This window comes from Choristoneura fumiferana, chromosome 17 (assembly GCF_025370935.1).
Source record: "Choristoneura fumiferana chromosome 17, NRCan_CFum_1, whole genome shotgun sequence".
NCBI lineage: Eukaryota > Metazoa > Arthropoda > Insecta > Lepidoptera > Tortricidae > Choristoneura > Choristoneura fumiferana.
The window spans coordinates 5,367,070-5,384,757 of NC_133488.1; the positions used below are offsets into that span (position 1 = coordinate 5,367,070).

At 36.7% G+C, this 17,688-nt stretch overlaps 1 protein-coding gene across 5 annotated transcripts; it reads right to left on the bottom strand.

Annotated features, from left to right (window-relative positions):
* Nucleotides 1-1,352: 1,352 nt before the first annotated feature.
* Nucleotides 1,353-14,015, bottom strand: LOC141436983 (4-hydroxyphenylpyruvate dioxygenase-like). Of its 5 annotated transcripts, none has more exons than XM_074100141.1 (10): nucleotides 13,909-14,015; nucleotides 9,983-10,100; nucleotides 8,267-8,368; nucleotides 6,611-6,823; nucleotides 6,090-6,190; nucleotides 5,495-5,599; nucleotides 4,318-4,405; nucleotides 3,854-3,976; nucleotides 2,613-2,852; nucleotides 1,353-1,726 (listed from the first exon to the last, which is right to left on the bottom strand). In XM_074100141.1, the coding sequence occupies exons 2-10, from the start codon at nucleotides 10,076-10,078 to the stop codon at nucleotides 1,625-1,627; spliced, it is 1,170 nt and encodes a 389-aa protein (XP_073956242.1). In that variant the 5' UTR covers nucleotides 10,079-10,100; nucleotides 13,909-14,015; the 3' UTR covers nucleotides 1,353-1,624. The 5 variants fall into 5 exon arrangements, with proteins under 5 accessions (XP_073956242.1, XP_073956244.1, XP_073956243.1 ...); XM_074100143.1 differs by lacking the exon at nucleotides 13,909-14,015 and adding an exon at nucleotides 13,855-13,875; XM_074100142.1 differs by lacking the exon at nucleotides 13,909-14,015 and adding an exon at nucleotides 10,883-10,946.
* Between the last annotated feature and the right edge of the window lie 3,673 nt (nucleotides 14,016-17,688).

Below are 17,688 nucleotides of genomic sequence, written 5' to 3' on the forward strand. Positions count from 1 at the left end.
AAACACTAAGTACTTACATAAACTTAAACCAAAAATTTGAAACACTGAATATAAAATAACTTTTCATTTTTTTTTCTAAACGCGACTCCTTTCCGAACTCATTATCAAAACAGTTGTCAATACGTTGTTTGCAAATATTAAATAAATTCATATGAAAATGTAGGAACCAATATCAAACGCACTATTATCTTGTCCGGACGATTGAGTCACCGATCTACCGTGCAGAGCCAGTCGGTAAACAAAATGTAAATGATATTCGATAATAGAAAACTGGATTCGATCGAGAACTAAGCACAGAGATGGGGTGGCGAGGCGTCACGGACTCTTGACCTACAGCTTGTACTGTTGCTTTGGTGTAGCCCACTGTTGGGCTAGGCTTCCCCTTGCTTATTAATGATATTACGTCCCGAATAATCTAGAGTATTTTTATCATAAAAATAGTTTCGATAACTAGGTAAAAAAGATTATCTGTTGGTACATTTGGTTTCGAGCGGTCTTCAATTTTATTTATTCGTTCTATTATCTAGATAGATTTTTGTACAAAGTAAGTTTTGGTATTGAACGAGAGTTGACAATCTACCTGACTTGAAGTCACCTTCTTTATTTGATTAAGAGACGTCACCTTTTTGGAAAGGGGTTTTTAAAATGCACTCAATCTTTCTAATTATCCAACAATTTAAGCATTAGGTTTTATTAAGCTTTAACAAAACTACATTCAACACTTCTAAAAGCATTAAGGACATTCTACTTACATATATCTCTAGAGACTCGCTACACCGCGCTTGGCGCTAGCAGCTCGACCGTCGCTTGTTTAAGATTATTTTTACACGAGCTCGCGCATCCACCCCACTTACACTCCGTTAGTACCTGTTTGGTACCTGTCGGGGTGGGTTGCGTCAACCAGGGACGGTTGGCTTTGCATAACTACCTATTTCGAATTGTTGCGCAATATCCTCGCTAGTAGATATGGAAAATTCTTTTGTTTTTTCCACGTGGAAACTCTAGCAACCATAGCAGAGCTCTCTGATTGTCACTATTGATTCTTTCAGACTTTTTTGACGTCAGTGGTTTTTCGGTAGCAGTACATATCTTTTTCTACATTAATGTTTATTTTTATCTGCAATATTTTATAATTTGAGACAAACTAGAATGCAGGTTTTATCTTACTTCCTTATACGAAAGGTTAAAGCAAATTTCTACTTACATACAGTAAATGTACCGGTGGATGCGGTGGATAGACGAGAAACAATAGGGAGAAGTTACCATTTTCGGACTTATACTAAGAACTTGATCGTATCTCGAAGTCAGGGTCTATGTCTCTTAAATATTTCAAAAATGAGAAAAAAAGGACATTAAATATTCATTTTTTAATATTTATTTATTTTAGATATAAAGAATGTGCAAGTAATATTATAAGGCCTAAATTATTTTGTCAAACAAATGTTGTTAAAGGAAATGCATTGTACATAAAATTTATCTCAAAATGAAACACATTTCGATGTTTAATTTTGTTCGAATTAAGGCTTCGTTGGCCTTGACACACGCTAATACAATCAAAACTATTTTACCCTTCCCAGTAAGGTTTAGTTTATATCTATAAAAGATTGTAGAAATGGCTTAATTTTTATTTATCTTTCTTATCGTTGCCAGAAGATTCGTCAGTCTTCTTTGCTTCCAGACGTTCGATTGCTTCAAACACCCATTTGTAGTTCATAGCTCCAAAACCCTGCGCAAAAAAGGCTATAAGTAGGTATTATTTATTTACTACATAATTGTATACAGTTTTTTCATCATCTAGGCATATACATACATACTCGTATACGTCCCACTGCTAAACAAGGAAAGTTCATTCGGGGTGTAATCGTATCAGGGCCGGATTTAGGGGAGGGCAAACGGGGCAACAGCCCCGAGGCCTCCACAAAAGAGCCCTCACGACAGAGACATCGGATTTTTTAATTTTTTGAAGTTCCGATGAGTAAACACTAGTAAACAACTACTCATCTAAGTATATTTGTTCACTTCAATCAGGCAATCAGTAAAATATCAAAAATGGCCCTCATTTTACTACGAGAATAGGTTTGGCGAGGGGGGGGGGGAGTGCCTCCACTCCTTTGTTGCCCCAAGGCCTCCACACCTCTAAATCCGGCCCTGAATCGTGAAATGTAGTCCTGTTTCACACAGACTAACATTCAAACAGACTAGTGTTATTATTCATTGAGTCTTAGAACAATATGGACCATACAGAATATTATACTTGATTTGCCTTGTCCAAATCATAACTCGCGTCAACTTCCGGCTTCACTAGCTTTAAATAAGATCTGACAGTTCAATTGAAATTTCGGGAATTTGTCCATTCCCATGAAAATTATCAAAAATTACCATTATCAGAATAAAAGGGAGCCTACGTGTTATCTACCTAGAACCAGTTATCTATTTACCTATATTTATCTAGCAACTCGTGAATCCTGTCTTGTATTTCTTTTTTATCGATGTTTTGTTACCGAATGTCGTCCAAATGCATTCGTTTAAGCGTGAAAGAGTAACCACCGCACACACTCCCAAGCTTCCCATTTCTAATATAGGTAAGTAGGATTGTAGTATCTTCAACTTACTCTATGATTTCTCCTCTGTAATATCTCGATGAAGAGCGTGGGTCTCGCTTGCACATGCTTAGTGAAAGCTTGCAGCATATAGCCCTTCTCGTCAAAGTCTATCAGGATGTGGTTCTCTTGCAGTTGGTCGATTGTTTCTGACACCTTCAAGGAGCTGTCTGCTAATTTTTCACGGATGAGGTCGTAGTAAGTTGGCGGGAAGGCCAAGATATCTGCGCCACGCGCTTTTAAGTTTCGCATCTGGTAATGGATGGGAATAATAGAATAAACAGCGTTATGTTATGTATAATGAAAATATTGGGGTATAAAGACATAGTCACAGAAGCTATAAGAAGTAATAAAAAAAAACTTCTTAAGAATCACTTTATTAGGAAAACGAACTTTACTACAAGGGTGCACATGCATGATTATCTGAAGTCGAAAAGACTGAGTGAAAATCGGCAAGTTTTTTTACCACTTAAGTAAAACCAGGGAAAAATGAACCTTTCGAGAAACTTTCGAATAGGTCATCATCATCCTAATCTTTACTTTAAGTTCCACTGCTGGGCACAGGGCTCCTCTCAGAATGAGAGGGCATGGGCCATTTTTCTCACGCGGGTCATTCGGCGGCATATTAGAATAGGTATTTAAGAATAGGTTTATAAAAAAATGTGTTTTATAGCTTTTTTTGTATTTTAGAATCTTTATACCCCACTGAATTATCGTTCAAGGTTTTAGTTACATTGTAAAAAATATAGCATCAAATTCTCTTTGTGAACTTAGCCATACGATCGTACGTTAATGTTATTTATTTAATACTAGTTTAATATTTAGGGACAGTTTCCATAGGTAAAAATAACTTCATAATAGAACGACTGTTTTACAAATTCATTACGTCACTTGAGGTCTAAATCAGCAGTTAAATTTAGAGCTGAGGTACGACGAAGTGCCCGGACAGTCACCTGCTTTTATATCTCTGCCACAGCGGAGCGTGCTAAAATATCTGACACATCCTACCGGCCCTACAAATCATAGTCGTAGAGTCGTATAAAATATTTATGCACGCTTTTTGCAGCAGATATTGCTGCTGAGTCACTTGACATAACGTTGTCATTGAAAAATTTCGTCCCCTTTTTGACGGGAAAATGAACCACTGGATGATTCTCCAAAAAATGTCGCTACCTTGTGCTACCGAAGACTAGTTTACCTTGACTACTTTTTGTGTAAATAAATAATTTTATCTTTCATTTCTATATACTTACTGTAGCAACTATATCATCGGTGTAAAACGCGACATGTTCCACTCCGGATGTTCCGTGTGCCTTTACGAACTCGCTCGCCTTGCTGGTCGGGCGCAAGCCTTTAGCTGCCTCGTTCATTGAGAGCTGTAGAAGTTCAGCAGTTAGTGGACAGATGGCGCAGATTTCAATTTCGAAGTAAGGATAGAATTACACTGGGCTTGGTCTAGCTAAGCTAATTTAAATATGTACATACATTTTACGAAATCAAGCAGTTCCTGCAAATGAGCTACTAATAAAAACCGGTCATGCAAGTGGTCAGTAACTTACGAGATCATGGCAGGTTTCACTATTCCCTGTCAAGTTCAAGTTCCTGTTATTTTATGTGATAAATGTCTCTCTTTAATCGAACAAAATAAAGAAAGGCAGTATCATTATATCGCTCAAATAAGATATTGGAAACTTGAGCCCTTATTATTTAAACTTACGAGCACATTGTCATGTTTGTTAATCACAGAAGCCGACTTGATACAGGAGTATGGAGTCAAGTCGTGAGTGTAGTCCACGCACCAAAATCTGAATCAAAAAAACGAATCGATTAATTACTTCTTCGCTTACTTAAAATATTCGCAGCAGGGCCAAAGGATCGATACAAAAATCTGGACCGATTAGAACCAATTCCTATACGCTAGTTGGCGCATGCGGGTGCCCTTAGGATGAAAGGCACGCGCTGATGTCGCAAATAAAACAAATAGGCTACTTTTGATTCCAATGTTCCCACGGGAGCGGGATGAATGCATGCAATATTCCATATTTATTTTTTTATAATATTTTGCCATTCGATCACAGCTCAAGTGGCTCCCAATCTGCTTTCGCCGTAACTCTCACATTCTCCACCTTCTTTACGGCATTCTTTTTAACCCTGCAACTCCTCTTATCGCTACCACAAAAGCGATTTAGCTACGTAACTTCTATGCTCTCACAACTTTCTCCTTACCGTCTGTCTTTCTAACTCCAAATTCTATGTCTATTCTTGTACTATCCAGGCTATTCAGTTGTGGAATTCTTTACCGATTGAATTACGACGCGCAAAATCTTTGTCACCCTTTAAATCTTTGCTTAAGGAGCACTATCTATCATCTTGTAATATTTAGCTTTACCATAGTTTATTTATTTATTTATATTTTGCTGTTTATCCCACTGCCTGTATTTTATTTTAGACGTGTATTATATGTACGATATATGTGTTGATGTATTTTTGTAGCGTTTGAATATTCTGTTCTACTGTTGATGCACCACCTGCTGTAAACTAGTCCTTTCTTCGTTCTGTAAAAAAGGTTGCCTGGAAGAGATCGCTCTTAAACGATAAGGCCGCCTATTGCTTACCTTGTAATTTTCTATTTACCTATTTTCTGTATCGTTTACTATTTCTGGTGTACAATAAAGAGTCATTGTATTGTATTGTATTCCAAAATCTCAACCATGAAGAGACATGAAATTTTACACACCTTTATACGACGTAAATGAAGACCACCGATGATACGATCTCATATATGGGAATTTTGAATTTAGTAAAATCTCGGAATTTAAATTCTACAGTCGGACCTAACGTATGTGAGCGATACCGCGGGGAAATCCTAGTTACCTATAGGTACATTTTTTTACCTGTGCATGTTGAGATTCTTCTCGTACCAGGAAACTGAGTCTTCTAGAGTTCCGTCGGCGACATTCCCTTCCACATGGTCAATGAACTCTAACTTGGTGTTGGGTCTGTAATCAATTTCATATCACTTATTATATCATTGCGACAACAGCTAGAAAGTAGAAACTCCCAAATTTTTTAACAACCTAACTTATTTAGATAGAAAAAAACATTGTTAAATATAAGTAGGTATACTCGTAGTTATACTATGGGTATATTGTAGCGCACTATATTATAATGTGGGCAGTGTCAAAAAGTGGCAAATATTAGCAAAACGAAAACCACTGTTACATTTGGTAAATAAACGTGATAATTGTTCAGTAAATCATTTTTTAATTTTATTTTCAGATTAGAATAAATTGTCAAATTTGTATGTTTTTGAATTGAGTCATTTTTATACTTGATCCGTGATAGAAAAGTGAACGAATGTTACTTCCCAGTGTATACTAAACCTATTTTATTGTAAGTATGTTGTTTATGGGCGATGATGATCTCTTACCATCAGGAGACCCACTTGCTCGTTTTCCATCCAGTCGAATAAAAAAAAATGTTACTTACAAAATCTTCTCGACAGGGTCGCCCTCTAGCGGCTTGTAGCCGGGCAACCAAACGCCAGAAAATTGGCTGCTATCGATCAATGTATGAGTGTTGTCTCCATACTGAAAAAAAAAAATTATAAAAAAAAAAAAAAGTGAAAACTAAGTAAATGACCCGTTGTATGTAGAACTAAAGTCATCGATATAGCTCGAAGAATATGCAAGATGAAGTGGCAATGGGCGGGCCGCGTCGCTCGAAGAACAGATAACTGTTGTGGGAAAAAGTCCTCGAGCGGCGACCACGAACCGAAAGACGAAGCGTTGTCAGGCCTCCCACCTCACTAGATGGACTGAGAACATTTTGAGAGTTGCGGGCAACCGGTGGATACAAGTGGCGAGTTGTTTATTGTAGCGTTCTAAGTGGAAGGCCTTTGTTCAGCAGTGAACGTCTCCCGGCTGATGATGATGATGATTGTTAAAACAGAAGTTGTATGATGAAGTCCTTACAAAGTGGCTTTTTTTACTTATTAGTCTAGTACTCACAGTCCTCAACACCGCGTATCTCACAACTCCCCCCTCGTCCCGTTCCTCAGTGACCCCCCGCACCACCTCCGCTCCCCCCTCGCTGGCCCGTTTCACCAACGCATCCAGGTCTTCCACTGCAAACGCTACGTCTTTCACGAAGTCGCCGTGGGCTGTCAAGTCTGAGGTTATGTCGGAGTTGGATGTGGTCGGGGACTCAAAAACGATCGTTATCTGGAAAAACATTGATGAAATTAAAACTTAGTAAAATTCGGTTAATAGAACATTTGTTGTTAGTTTTCAAGGACTTTAACGTCAATATTTGATCAACGTGATATTTTGGGAACTTCCGTACATCATCCCAGCCTATTTACGTCTCACTGCTGGGCACAGACCTCCTCTCAGAATGAGAGGGCTTGGGCCGTGTTCCCACGCAGGCCCAGTGCGGATTGGGAACTTCACACATACCATTGAAAACCGAAAACTTACACTAAGGGTACAAGTAAAATCTGTCGCGTGCAGTATAGGTACTTAGCGCCGCTACTATTTTTTTAGTAGGCGTCCACCCGCTTTGTGCAAACCGCGTCAGCTATAGCATAGACCCTTAGTCGGAGAATCGTTGATCCTTTTTTTTAACCCCCGACGCAAAAAGAGGGGTGTTATAAGTTTGACCGCTATGTGTGTCTGTGTATCTGTGTGTCTGTCTGTCTGTCTGTGGCACCCTAGCTCTTAAAAGGGTGGACTGATTTGAATGAGGTTTTTTTTATATGAAAGCAGGTTTTCTAGCGATGGTTCTTAGAGATGTTTTATCGAAATCGTTTCAGCCGTTTTTGAGATATTGAACTTTGAAGTGACAAAGTCGGGGGCTTTCCAACTTTTTGTTTTAGGTTATTATTTAATGCATTCACCGCAGAAATTACCGCTCAAACCACGAGAAAACACTAAAAATGCATTAGAACCGGTTTGACAACCCCTTTAGTTCTTCTGCATGTGTGCTGAGAGATATTTTAATTAAATCACATATAAAACATTTTACATCTTCCATAACACTAATTGATTCGAAACCCCCAGCCACTAAAAGCTAAATTTTGTTGAAATAACAGGTTCCTAGCTATAGACACTGGGCAAAAAGTTACCGGAGTGAGAAATACCTACCACCTGCAAATCCTGCAACGATAGGTACGAATAAATAGCCACTGTGGGGTCGTTCGTTTTTCTAACGTTTGCTTAAAGCACTGCCTTATGTCTTAATATTATTTTCATCCAAAACACCAAATTGGCAACCTTCCCATATTAACACATTTCAAATGAACAACGGCCTTTGCGACTATGATAGATGATTCAAGCATTGCATCAGAGGGGCTTTCTCTGGTGGCTGAACAAGCCTATATACTCTCTACCCACTACAACGTATCATATCATGACCGTAATAGAAACGGTCAGGAAAATATATATTCTTTCTATTGAATACTATGCCCTACGAAACCCTAAAAAATTACCCGTAAGTATGACACGCCCTTGACATGTTTTAGTTCGTGTTGCGTTACTATCCGTGCCTGATACTTTTCTATTACGGTCATAGTATGATACGGTGCAGTGATTTTCGACTGCACAATGGGCACAAGAAAACAGTCGAGAAAAAACAGCCTACTCTAAAATATACATACGAATACTTGCCTTGTTAAGTCGCACAGCAATCGACAATACTGGCACGTTGTCGCTGGCTTCTTTGATAGCAAAAGGCTTGAAGCCTAACCTCGTGATGAAATAACTCGACGCCTGAAATAAATTCCGAAACAATGGCATGAGATTCAGGTATGTATAAACCACGGATGTAAAGGATGTGATTTTATCGGAACCGAAAGGGGAACCAGATGTTTTCAATTTAGTTTATCGGAACCAGAAACGGAACCGGAACCAGAATCGGAGCCTGAGTGATAGGTGGACGAGATATTAAGGGTAGGTCTACTAAACCTGAGGCTTTATTGCGTAACGTTTTCAGACACTCGCGATCACAATCAAATGATAGTTTTCGCTAAAAAATCTCATTTGATCGCGAGTGTCAGAAACGTTACATAATTAGCCCTCGTATGTTTTTGATGTAGGTACGTCGCTCATATCCAGTCGCTGTGCTAAGCATTGACATCCGATATAACTTCCGTTTAAAAAATAATGGAACCGGAACCGAAACGGATGTTTAATATCAAACGGAAGTTCCGACTTAACGGAAACGTAATCGGAGCTCCGTAACATCCCTGGTATAAACTAATATCATCATCATATCAGTCGTACGAGGGTAACTGTTGGGCACAGTCTTCCCCCATAAACCTCCAGTTGCTGCGGTTGGAGGTTCACATTATTCCAGTAAAAGGGCGTTTTCAAAAAAAGTGTACCCTTCTTTTTTTTTAAAATTTTGGACAAAATATGGTTTTTCCTGCTCAGAATCAAGAACACAATCGATTCTGATAGTTTAAAAATTTGTCCTAAAAAAAAAGACAGTTTTGCGAGGTTTTTTTCATACACACAGTATGGGCGTGACAAAACTGACTCATAAAATATCGTATGAAAAAATGGGGATTTTTTTTAAACGATCGGAACCGATTGTTCTCTTGATTCTGAGTAGGAAAACCATATTTTTTCCAAAATTTCAAAAAATAGAAAGGGTACACTTTTTTTTTAAACTCCCAAAATTGTTCCAGTAGCATGGCACTGCGGTGCTCGATCGATCTTGTGTAACTCGTTTGGATTGTGACCCCGCAATGTATCGCTACTTGGCACAATTTTACTGGAATAATATGGGAACGGGCATTAATCAGTTAATCCGTCCGTCTTGTTGGTGGACGTCTTACGTGCGCTTGCCGATCCGCGATCTCCGTTCGAGAACTTTTCGGCCCCAACGGCCATCTCTTCTCCGTGTTACATGTCCAGCCCAGCCACTTCAATGAGCTAATTCGGTTGGCTATATCGGTACCCCTCATTCTTCTACGTATCTGGGCATTTTCACAAAAAACTGTACCTATATAAGTATATTTTATTTAGATTTTAGAAAAATATGGTGTTTCTTACTCAAAATCAGGATCGCAATCGATTTAAAAAATGAAAATGTTTCAAACAAAAACGTCAGTTTTGTGACGTTTTTTTTACACACTCGGTGTAGGCATCACAAAACTGACTCATAAAATTTGTATGAAAAAATGAATAACATTTTGAATGAAAAGGTACACTTTTTTTTAAAAACGCCCGTCTATCTAAACTAATATAAGTAATAAAGAGGATAAACACGGACCAGAGTATACTAATTAAAAATATATATATAGTACCGTGTCAGTACGACATGGGATTATGTCCGAGATCAAGATATCCATATATCACTAATAAAGACACAATACATACCGTTTTTGCATTAGCCACTCTGAACACAAGATGGTGGAAATTCAACACTTTGCCCTCCGTCGAATCGTTTTGATTTCCCTTCTTCCCTTTAGTCATTTTGCTGCGTTTCCTTCGGTTCCTGTTCAAAATAATGTGCACGTAGAAAAAGAAAATCAAACACAAAATCTTTTTCACACACCTAGCTATACACACGGCAATCTGGCACAATGACAATAACATGTTTGAAATTGTTGAACTGTGAACCTTTACTCATTTTCTTAAGTATCTATGTATGTTTTTTCTTAGACTAAAGAATAAACCAGAAACCGTGTGCGCGTGTGTTATTGAAGAAAATCATGTCATCATCATCATCATATTACTTATCAGCTGTAGGTAGGACGTCCACTGTTGGACAAAGGCATCCCCCTAAAGTAGTAAAGTAATGTCGATAATCAATCCTTCCAAGCGGTCTTGAAATCGGCAAGTGCAAGTCGGACAACATTTGCATAGGTACCAAATTTCAAGTCGATGCCACCGTTGAAGACTTCCGTCCTGCAGAGACTATCCTGGCCGGACTACCAAGATATCACTATCAGATTATTGTATTGTCACGCAATTTACATAAGTACTTATGCCAAATTTCAAGTCCATCCGACTACTGAAAATTGGTCGAATTTAACTTGCAAGATTTGACTACAGACAGACAACGGGACAGGTGAAACTAAATAATAAGCTTGTAAAAACTAGCGATAAGAAAATAGAGCTTGGAAAATCCTTAAAACGGGATTTATTCATACATATCTAACAATAAGTAAATAATAGTAAAAAGCGTACCGTACGGCGAGTAGATAACGCGTAAACACACACACACACACACACAGTCTGAGTTACTAAACACTTTTCTGAGAGTCGTAAACCTACCTGTTTTCTTTAATGAACTAACTTAGAATGGTAGAGTCACGTAGTCGGTGTTAGTAGAGCAACTCTTTTATATTTCCAATACTAGCTGTGCCCGCGACTTCGTTCGCGTGGAGATAGATTTATGTTAGTCAGTTATAAAACGCAACATGCCTTGTTTATCTAATATAAGTTTCAGCTAAATCAACAGCGAGTCTTCCAAAACGTACGATAACATTTTTCAAATCGTCTCATCTCTTTTACTAGTGAACCAATTCAAATGAAGTAAATGCTAAAATATAATCTCAATTAAGTAACCACACACAACACAACCGCATCTGTATACGTTATGCCACTTTTAAAATGAGTACGCAAAAATGCTTAGACAAAAGTTTTTTTCATTGTTTATTTCTTTCTATTGCGCTAGTACCTACCTTTAGGTATATAATATAGTGAACGTTTTTCTTAAAGATATCTATCGGTAAATTTTGGACTATTCGCTATTTTTTTTATAAATAACTTAAAAGCTAGATGTAAACGACGCAATGCTAATGTACATGTTTGTTAAAATTTTACTAGATTAAGTTAGGTTTTTTTATTAAATATAGTAAATTTATGCCAATAAGCAATTTTCTTAAATATTTTCAGTATGCAAGTAATACCTGATACAGTTTTATTTTATGTATATGTAGACTTGCGGTTGAACCAAGGTTAACAGGCATCCATTGCAGTAATTAAATAGATACATGACTTGCTTACAAAATCGATTAAAATAGAACAAATTATAAACCGGTGCCTGTAACTCGAATAAGACCTTTTAAATGCACGTGCATTTATGTCGTTCTTATCGGAGCACATGATTTAATCTTAATTTCAAGGTTCAGTGCCCGAAAGGTGAAAAATGGAACCTCTATTACTGTCGCTACGCTATCTGTCATAACAGGGTTGTCTTTTAAGAACTATTATAGGTAGACTAGACCAGGGTTTCCCAAACTGTGAGCGCGACGCCCTGGGGCGTCGCGACATTGTCCCAGAGGCAGCGGGTGTCGATCTCTTTTTATTTTTAACCGATTTCAAAAAAGGAGGAGGTTCGCAATTCGTCCGCATGTTTTTTTTTTGGTCAAATGACTTCTAAAAAGGAGACGGTTCTCAATTCATCTTTATGTTTTTTTTTGTGTGTTAGTTACGCGATAACTCCGCCAATTGTGGGCCGAATTCCAAAATTCATTTTTTTGTTCAAAAGGATACTTCCGAGGTGGTCCCATTGTCACCAAGTCAGGATCTGATGATGGGATCTTAGAGAAATCGAGGGCAACCCTCAAATTTTAAAAGCACACCTATAGCGATTTTGGCATTTTAAACACCAATATTTACATTCAGAAAGTATCATTTGGTGAACTGGATCTGATGAAGAAGACCGTAGGTATTGGTACTCTGTTACAAAATAATATAACTACGCCGTGTTTGGGCTTAATAGAATCATTATGAGATTCACTTTAGCTACAAATCACTAAAAACCATTAAAAAACCTTGAAAATAATTTTCTACTAGTTTGAAGTCGGTGCCTCAGCACGAGAGCGCGAGCCAGCAGGAGTGATTGAATCCCAGTATAATAGTATGTAGGTAGACGACTATAGTTCCACTGCTGCTGGCTCGTGCTGAGGCACCGACTTCAAACTACAAGGTTTTTATAGTCGGTTCTAATTTTTGTTAAAAAAATCATGGTTATATTTTGAGTTCGTTCTTATTTTCTAAAAAAAAAATGGCTAAGTCCTAAGGGCGTCACAGTACAAATAAGTTCGGGAAGCCCTGGACTAGACAGATGAATTCGGCTACAAAAATTAAGAGGAGATACAATCTCAAACTTTAAGGGTTGTTAGTGAAGACCCTAATAATCCCACTTTATGTTTGAGTAAAAAATTTGTTGTTGTTTTTTTAGAAAAATATGGCTCTGTCTTGCCAGTGTCTAGTAGGGTTTGCCGTTGTACGGTAAAAAAATTGTAGAAACCGAAACATGAGAGGTATCTATATCTAATAGTGGATGAACGATGACAGCCTAGTAAAAAGCCTAATAAAAAGTTAAGTTAATTTATAAAGTGTTCGTTAAACCTCTTGCTAAATATGTGGTTAAAATAGCATAATATGTTATGTACAAGTTAATGAATGTAATAAATTTTAAAATTGCCACGCCCCAACAGGGCATCATTTTTTTTTTATAAAAGGTGTTGCAATAAATAAATACTGAATACTGATTAAAAAATTTAAACTTATTATTTTCCTTATAAAATAAATTAGCACGCAATATACGTCTATGTGATAACTACTACTTTGCTTTTATTCAAAATGTCGCACTTTTTACGTGACAGCTGTCACAGAACGCTTCTCTCTCTTATCGAATTATTGTATTGTACGTATTACATTGCTGCTCGAAAAATATTCAAAAAATAATTACGCTCTGGTAGTTAATTATTTGTTTTAATATCGGTTCACCTTACTTAAATCTACGTCTGGTTACGGTTTGAGGCTATATCAAGAGTACACTCTGTATATTGCATATCAACAAATAATAATAACCGATCAACCGTTTATCCTTTTTATGGCACAAATTAAACCTTTGGTCCAGTTTGGGTCAAATCTTCTAAATTCATTTTGACCCACTTCCAGTAGTCAGATTTTCTTGAAATTTGGTAAGTAGGTATACATAGATATACTGAGTGCGACAAATCTGGCCCTCAAATGTATGCAGTACGTAATGGGTAATTTTGTATGTAGAAGTGGGCCAAATTTTACGCCGCTGAGTATATGTAAGTTGGATGACAATGCAAGTACTTATATTGAACAAAAAGCAATAGTAGTCAGCAAAAAAGCTTGCATTGGAAATTAAATGCTTAACAGAAAATTATTTGCATTTTCGTTTATTCAAATGTCAATTCCGTCAAAATATTGACGGACTTGGCATTTGACTGAACAAGACTCGGTGAGTCATACCCACGCACCTACTCACTCTTTATTTATAAGATAAGTGATAAAAACAAAATAAAAATACTCACTTTTTAAAATAACAATACACTCAACGTTCACACTGGCTGCTCAAATAAAATTAACCATGTTTAACAAGATTCAAATATTTATATTAATTTCTTTATCTACGGAATCTAAGTCCTTCGTTGTCATAACATAAGATAACTTAATTTTTAAATGATATTTTATCAATTTATGACATTATCAGATCTGGAACATTTTGTCGTTAAGATTTTAAGATAACAAACAAGTTTTGAATAGCAATGAGTAAATAAAACCGGTGATGTGCGAGATAGACTCTTGAATAATATGAAAGGTTCCGTGCGAGAAAAATACGTTTCTTGAATGGGGATGACCTTTTAATTTATATTTTAGCTACTAGCTATTACCCGAGATTTCATCTGCCAAGAATTCGTTTGTCTGTGAAATTTTCGGGTATACAATTTATCCTAGGTTCGAACGTTTATTCCGTTTGATTTTCGTGGGCAAATTTTTGTTGACATGGTATAATGTTTTAGTAGAAGATATAATGTTTTAAACTTTCGTGATTTTCACTCATAGTCAAAATACCACAAACGGGACTTATCACGCTAAAACACGTGAGTAATATTTACCTCGTTGTTCAACCACATTACGATACCATAAGTGATAATGACACACATAGCTTGTTACTCCTAATATAATAATAAAGTTGTAAACTTCGCTAATCCCTTACCTCCATTTTCCAAAAACTATAACTGCAGAAGCCGGGGCGTGTCGCTTGTTGCATACAAACGAACCTTCCTTGAAATATTTAATAATTGATGGTAAAAACCAAACCACACTAAAAATGCGTTGCGTAGTTTAAAAGATCTAAAGCCGAGTTTAGACTTGCAAGAAAAATCGTGCAAGTTGCATTACATTACATTGCGTCGCTCGATTGACCACTAGAAACTCGTTGGCTTTACGGCCTCGCAATGTAATGCAACTTGCATGATTTTTCTTGCAAGTCTAAACTCGGCTTAAGCGTACCAAAGTACAGTGGTTGGTAGTAGGTTACAGTATAGTAAGTCGCACCAATATCTGACACACCAAAGCGTGCATAAATGTCTGATACTTAGAGCAACGCGGGCTTCCTGCCTTCCTTCCGTAGGAAGCCCGCGTTGCTCTAAGGTCTGATACGACTCTCTTACCAGGGCCGGTACTTTAGGACGTATCAGATATTATTGCACGCTCCGCTGTGGCAGATATTAATGCAGGTAAGTAACTGTACTGGTGGTAGGTAAGGTACCTTGGTCAGTACTTACCCTAACTACCTATGCATTAAAATCAATCACAGTTATTTATTCCTACTTATGTAGGAATGTTTCGTAGGTCAATTGGAATAGTTGTCTTATTAGTCATTACATTATAATTATTGACCGACTTAGACGAAGCGCCTCCGTTTCAGCATGAGCAAAAATGCTTTCGTATGTCTGTCCGGTTCTCTACAGATCGCATTTCTCAGCCAATTCTCGTGAAATTTTGTGAGCATATAATTTGGTACTCGTACTTTTGTCGATTCCGTTTTTGCACTTTTTTTAAACATGGGGGTTGAAAAAGCAAAAGTTAGAGTCGTGAGGTCTACACAGTTTACGGAGCCACAAGCAGTATTCAGGGATGGGTTAAAATAAATTAAAAGCACAGGACATATATAAGAGGAATAGAAATGCGTAAAACGTGGTAAAGCGTGGTAAAGCAAAGATAACTGATTGAAAAAATGGAGATGGTTGTTCAAAAAGGATTAAAGACTACTACATATAATGATTGAATTGACTTAGAAGTTTGATTTTTCACAGCTTCAAGGGACTGTAGATCCGAGTTGGTATTTGGTTTTAATTTCAACTCGATACCTTCACGCGTTCCCGAGATAAAGGGTATTGACTATTGACAGACAGATGGACGGACGGACGGACAACAAAGTGATCCTATAAAGGGTTCCGTTTTTTCCTTTTGATGTACGGAACCCTAAAAACGAAAAAAAAGTGTGATCACTGATAGCAATAGAGGTGAAAAACTGGCAACATTGAGTGTAAAAGTAAAAATGCACACGGTAATATTTTTATATTATTTTAGGTCGTCTGTGATTATAACATTTATTTAGAATAATCGGAGAGGTAAAGATGTTGGCTTATCTATGATATCGATCAACGTCGACGCTAGTTTCATCAAGGATGCAAGATGTTGAAATATGAGGACAACAAGTCAATCAAATAGATGGTTGATATGAAAACGATGTTGTGTATAAATAAATAAAAAAATAGACACATGCTTCAAATAGCTACGTAACTTGCAAGACACAATATGGCAGTGCGTCAGGCCAAGGATTAAAAAAACTTGCTTTGACAGCAATAGGTAAATATAACACAACTTATTTGTCTACTAGCCTTTAGCCGCGGCTTCGCTCGCATTAACTATTGGATCTGGCATTTGAATTGAAACTCCATCCATGGGATTTCCCAAAAATAACATCGTGTTCTTCATCGACCTTGTTATGTGCGATCCGTGGCAAATTTCAGCTCTCTAAATTTACCGGTTGAAATTTCGTGATTTTTTCCCGTTTCCGTGGAAATATCAGAATTAACCATACCTCTCCTTGCAGTCCGGTAAAAATAGCGCAGGTATGTATTACACCTGACTAGTACTGAATTACTTACTATTACTTATTATTATTATCTACTTACTGAATTTCATCCAAATCCGCCTAGCCCTTTTAGTGTGAAGGAGGAACAAACACACGCATTCACAAATATTAACAATTCGTGTTTATAATATTAGTAGGATGTTTAGATTTCCAGACTGAAGAATCTATACTAGTCAAAAGACCACTAAATAAGGACCACTTGAATGTCATCGGTAATACATTTTTGTATGAATAAAACCATTGTAAGACAAGGGATGTTATAGAGAATTATATTTATTTTATTATTAATATTACCTAGTTTGGTATTTTGTGCAAAAATAAGTATCTATTCGAACCACTCAAAAATATGTTACTACGGCCTTATTGCGTCGGAATAAGAATCTGTGGTACATATTTTTAAAACTGAATAAGTTCATATTTTTATACTTGACTGTACTTGTATCTGATTTGCGTATTTATTTCTACTAAATGTATCGTTGTTTTAGTTTGAAAAAGTGAAAATTGTCTCAAAAGAAAACCACAAAGTCCAGTAATAAAATAATTTCTTTTTATTTACATTACACAGTTCATTACATAATATTTACATAAGATCGTAGTTTTTACATTATGGAGTATTACATTTGCACCTACATATTGTATGACTACGGTAAGGCACCATGGGAAGCATTAGGTCGATCTCTCGATATGGTCGAAAAAACAACGATATAAAACTAATTATTATTACTATTGTGGGTTTGTATTGTAGAGAAAATTTATCGGACCAAGAAATTACTTCATTTTTAATGTAACATCAAAATAAAGTTGATGTTGGACTATGGTTACAAAAATACGACTTAGAATTGCTAACATTTGCTGGTGTACAGTTGCATATTTGTTAGTTTTACTACATTGTGCAAAAAATATATCACAAATTTTATTTACAAGTATTTCTTCCTATAATTTTAGTTCACACTAGACTTAAATAAAAGTGCGTTTACAACTAAACAAGTATTATTTGTTCGACCAAAAGCCAAATCTATTAAGAGTGTTTATAAAGTAAAAAATACAGCATGTGAATGCACAAAAATCAGATAAATAAAGACTAGGTTTACTCCAAATAGATTCAACTTCAGAGACCGCCTTACATAATTCATTGTGTTTTATATTA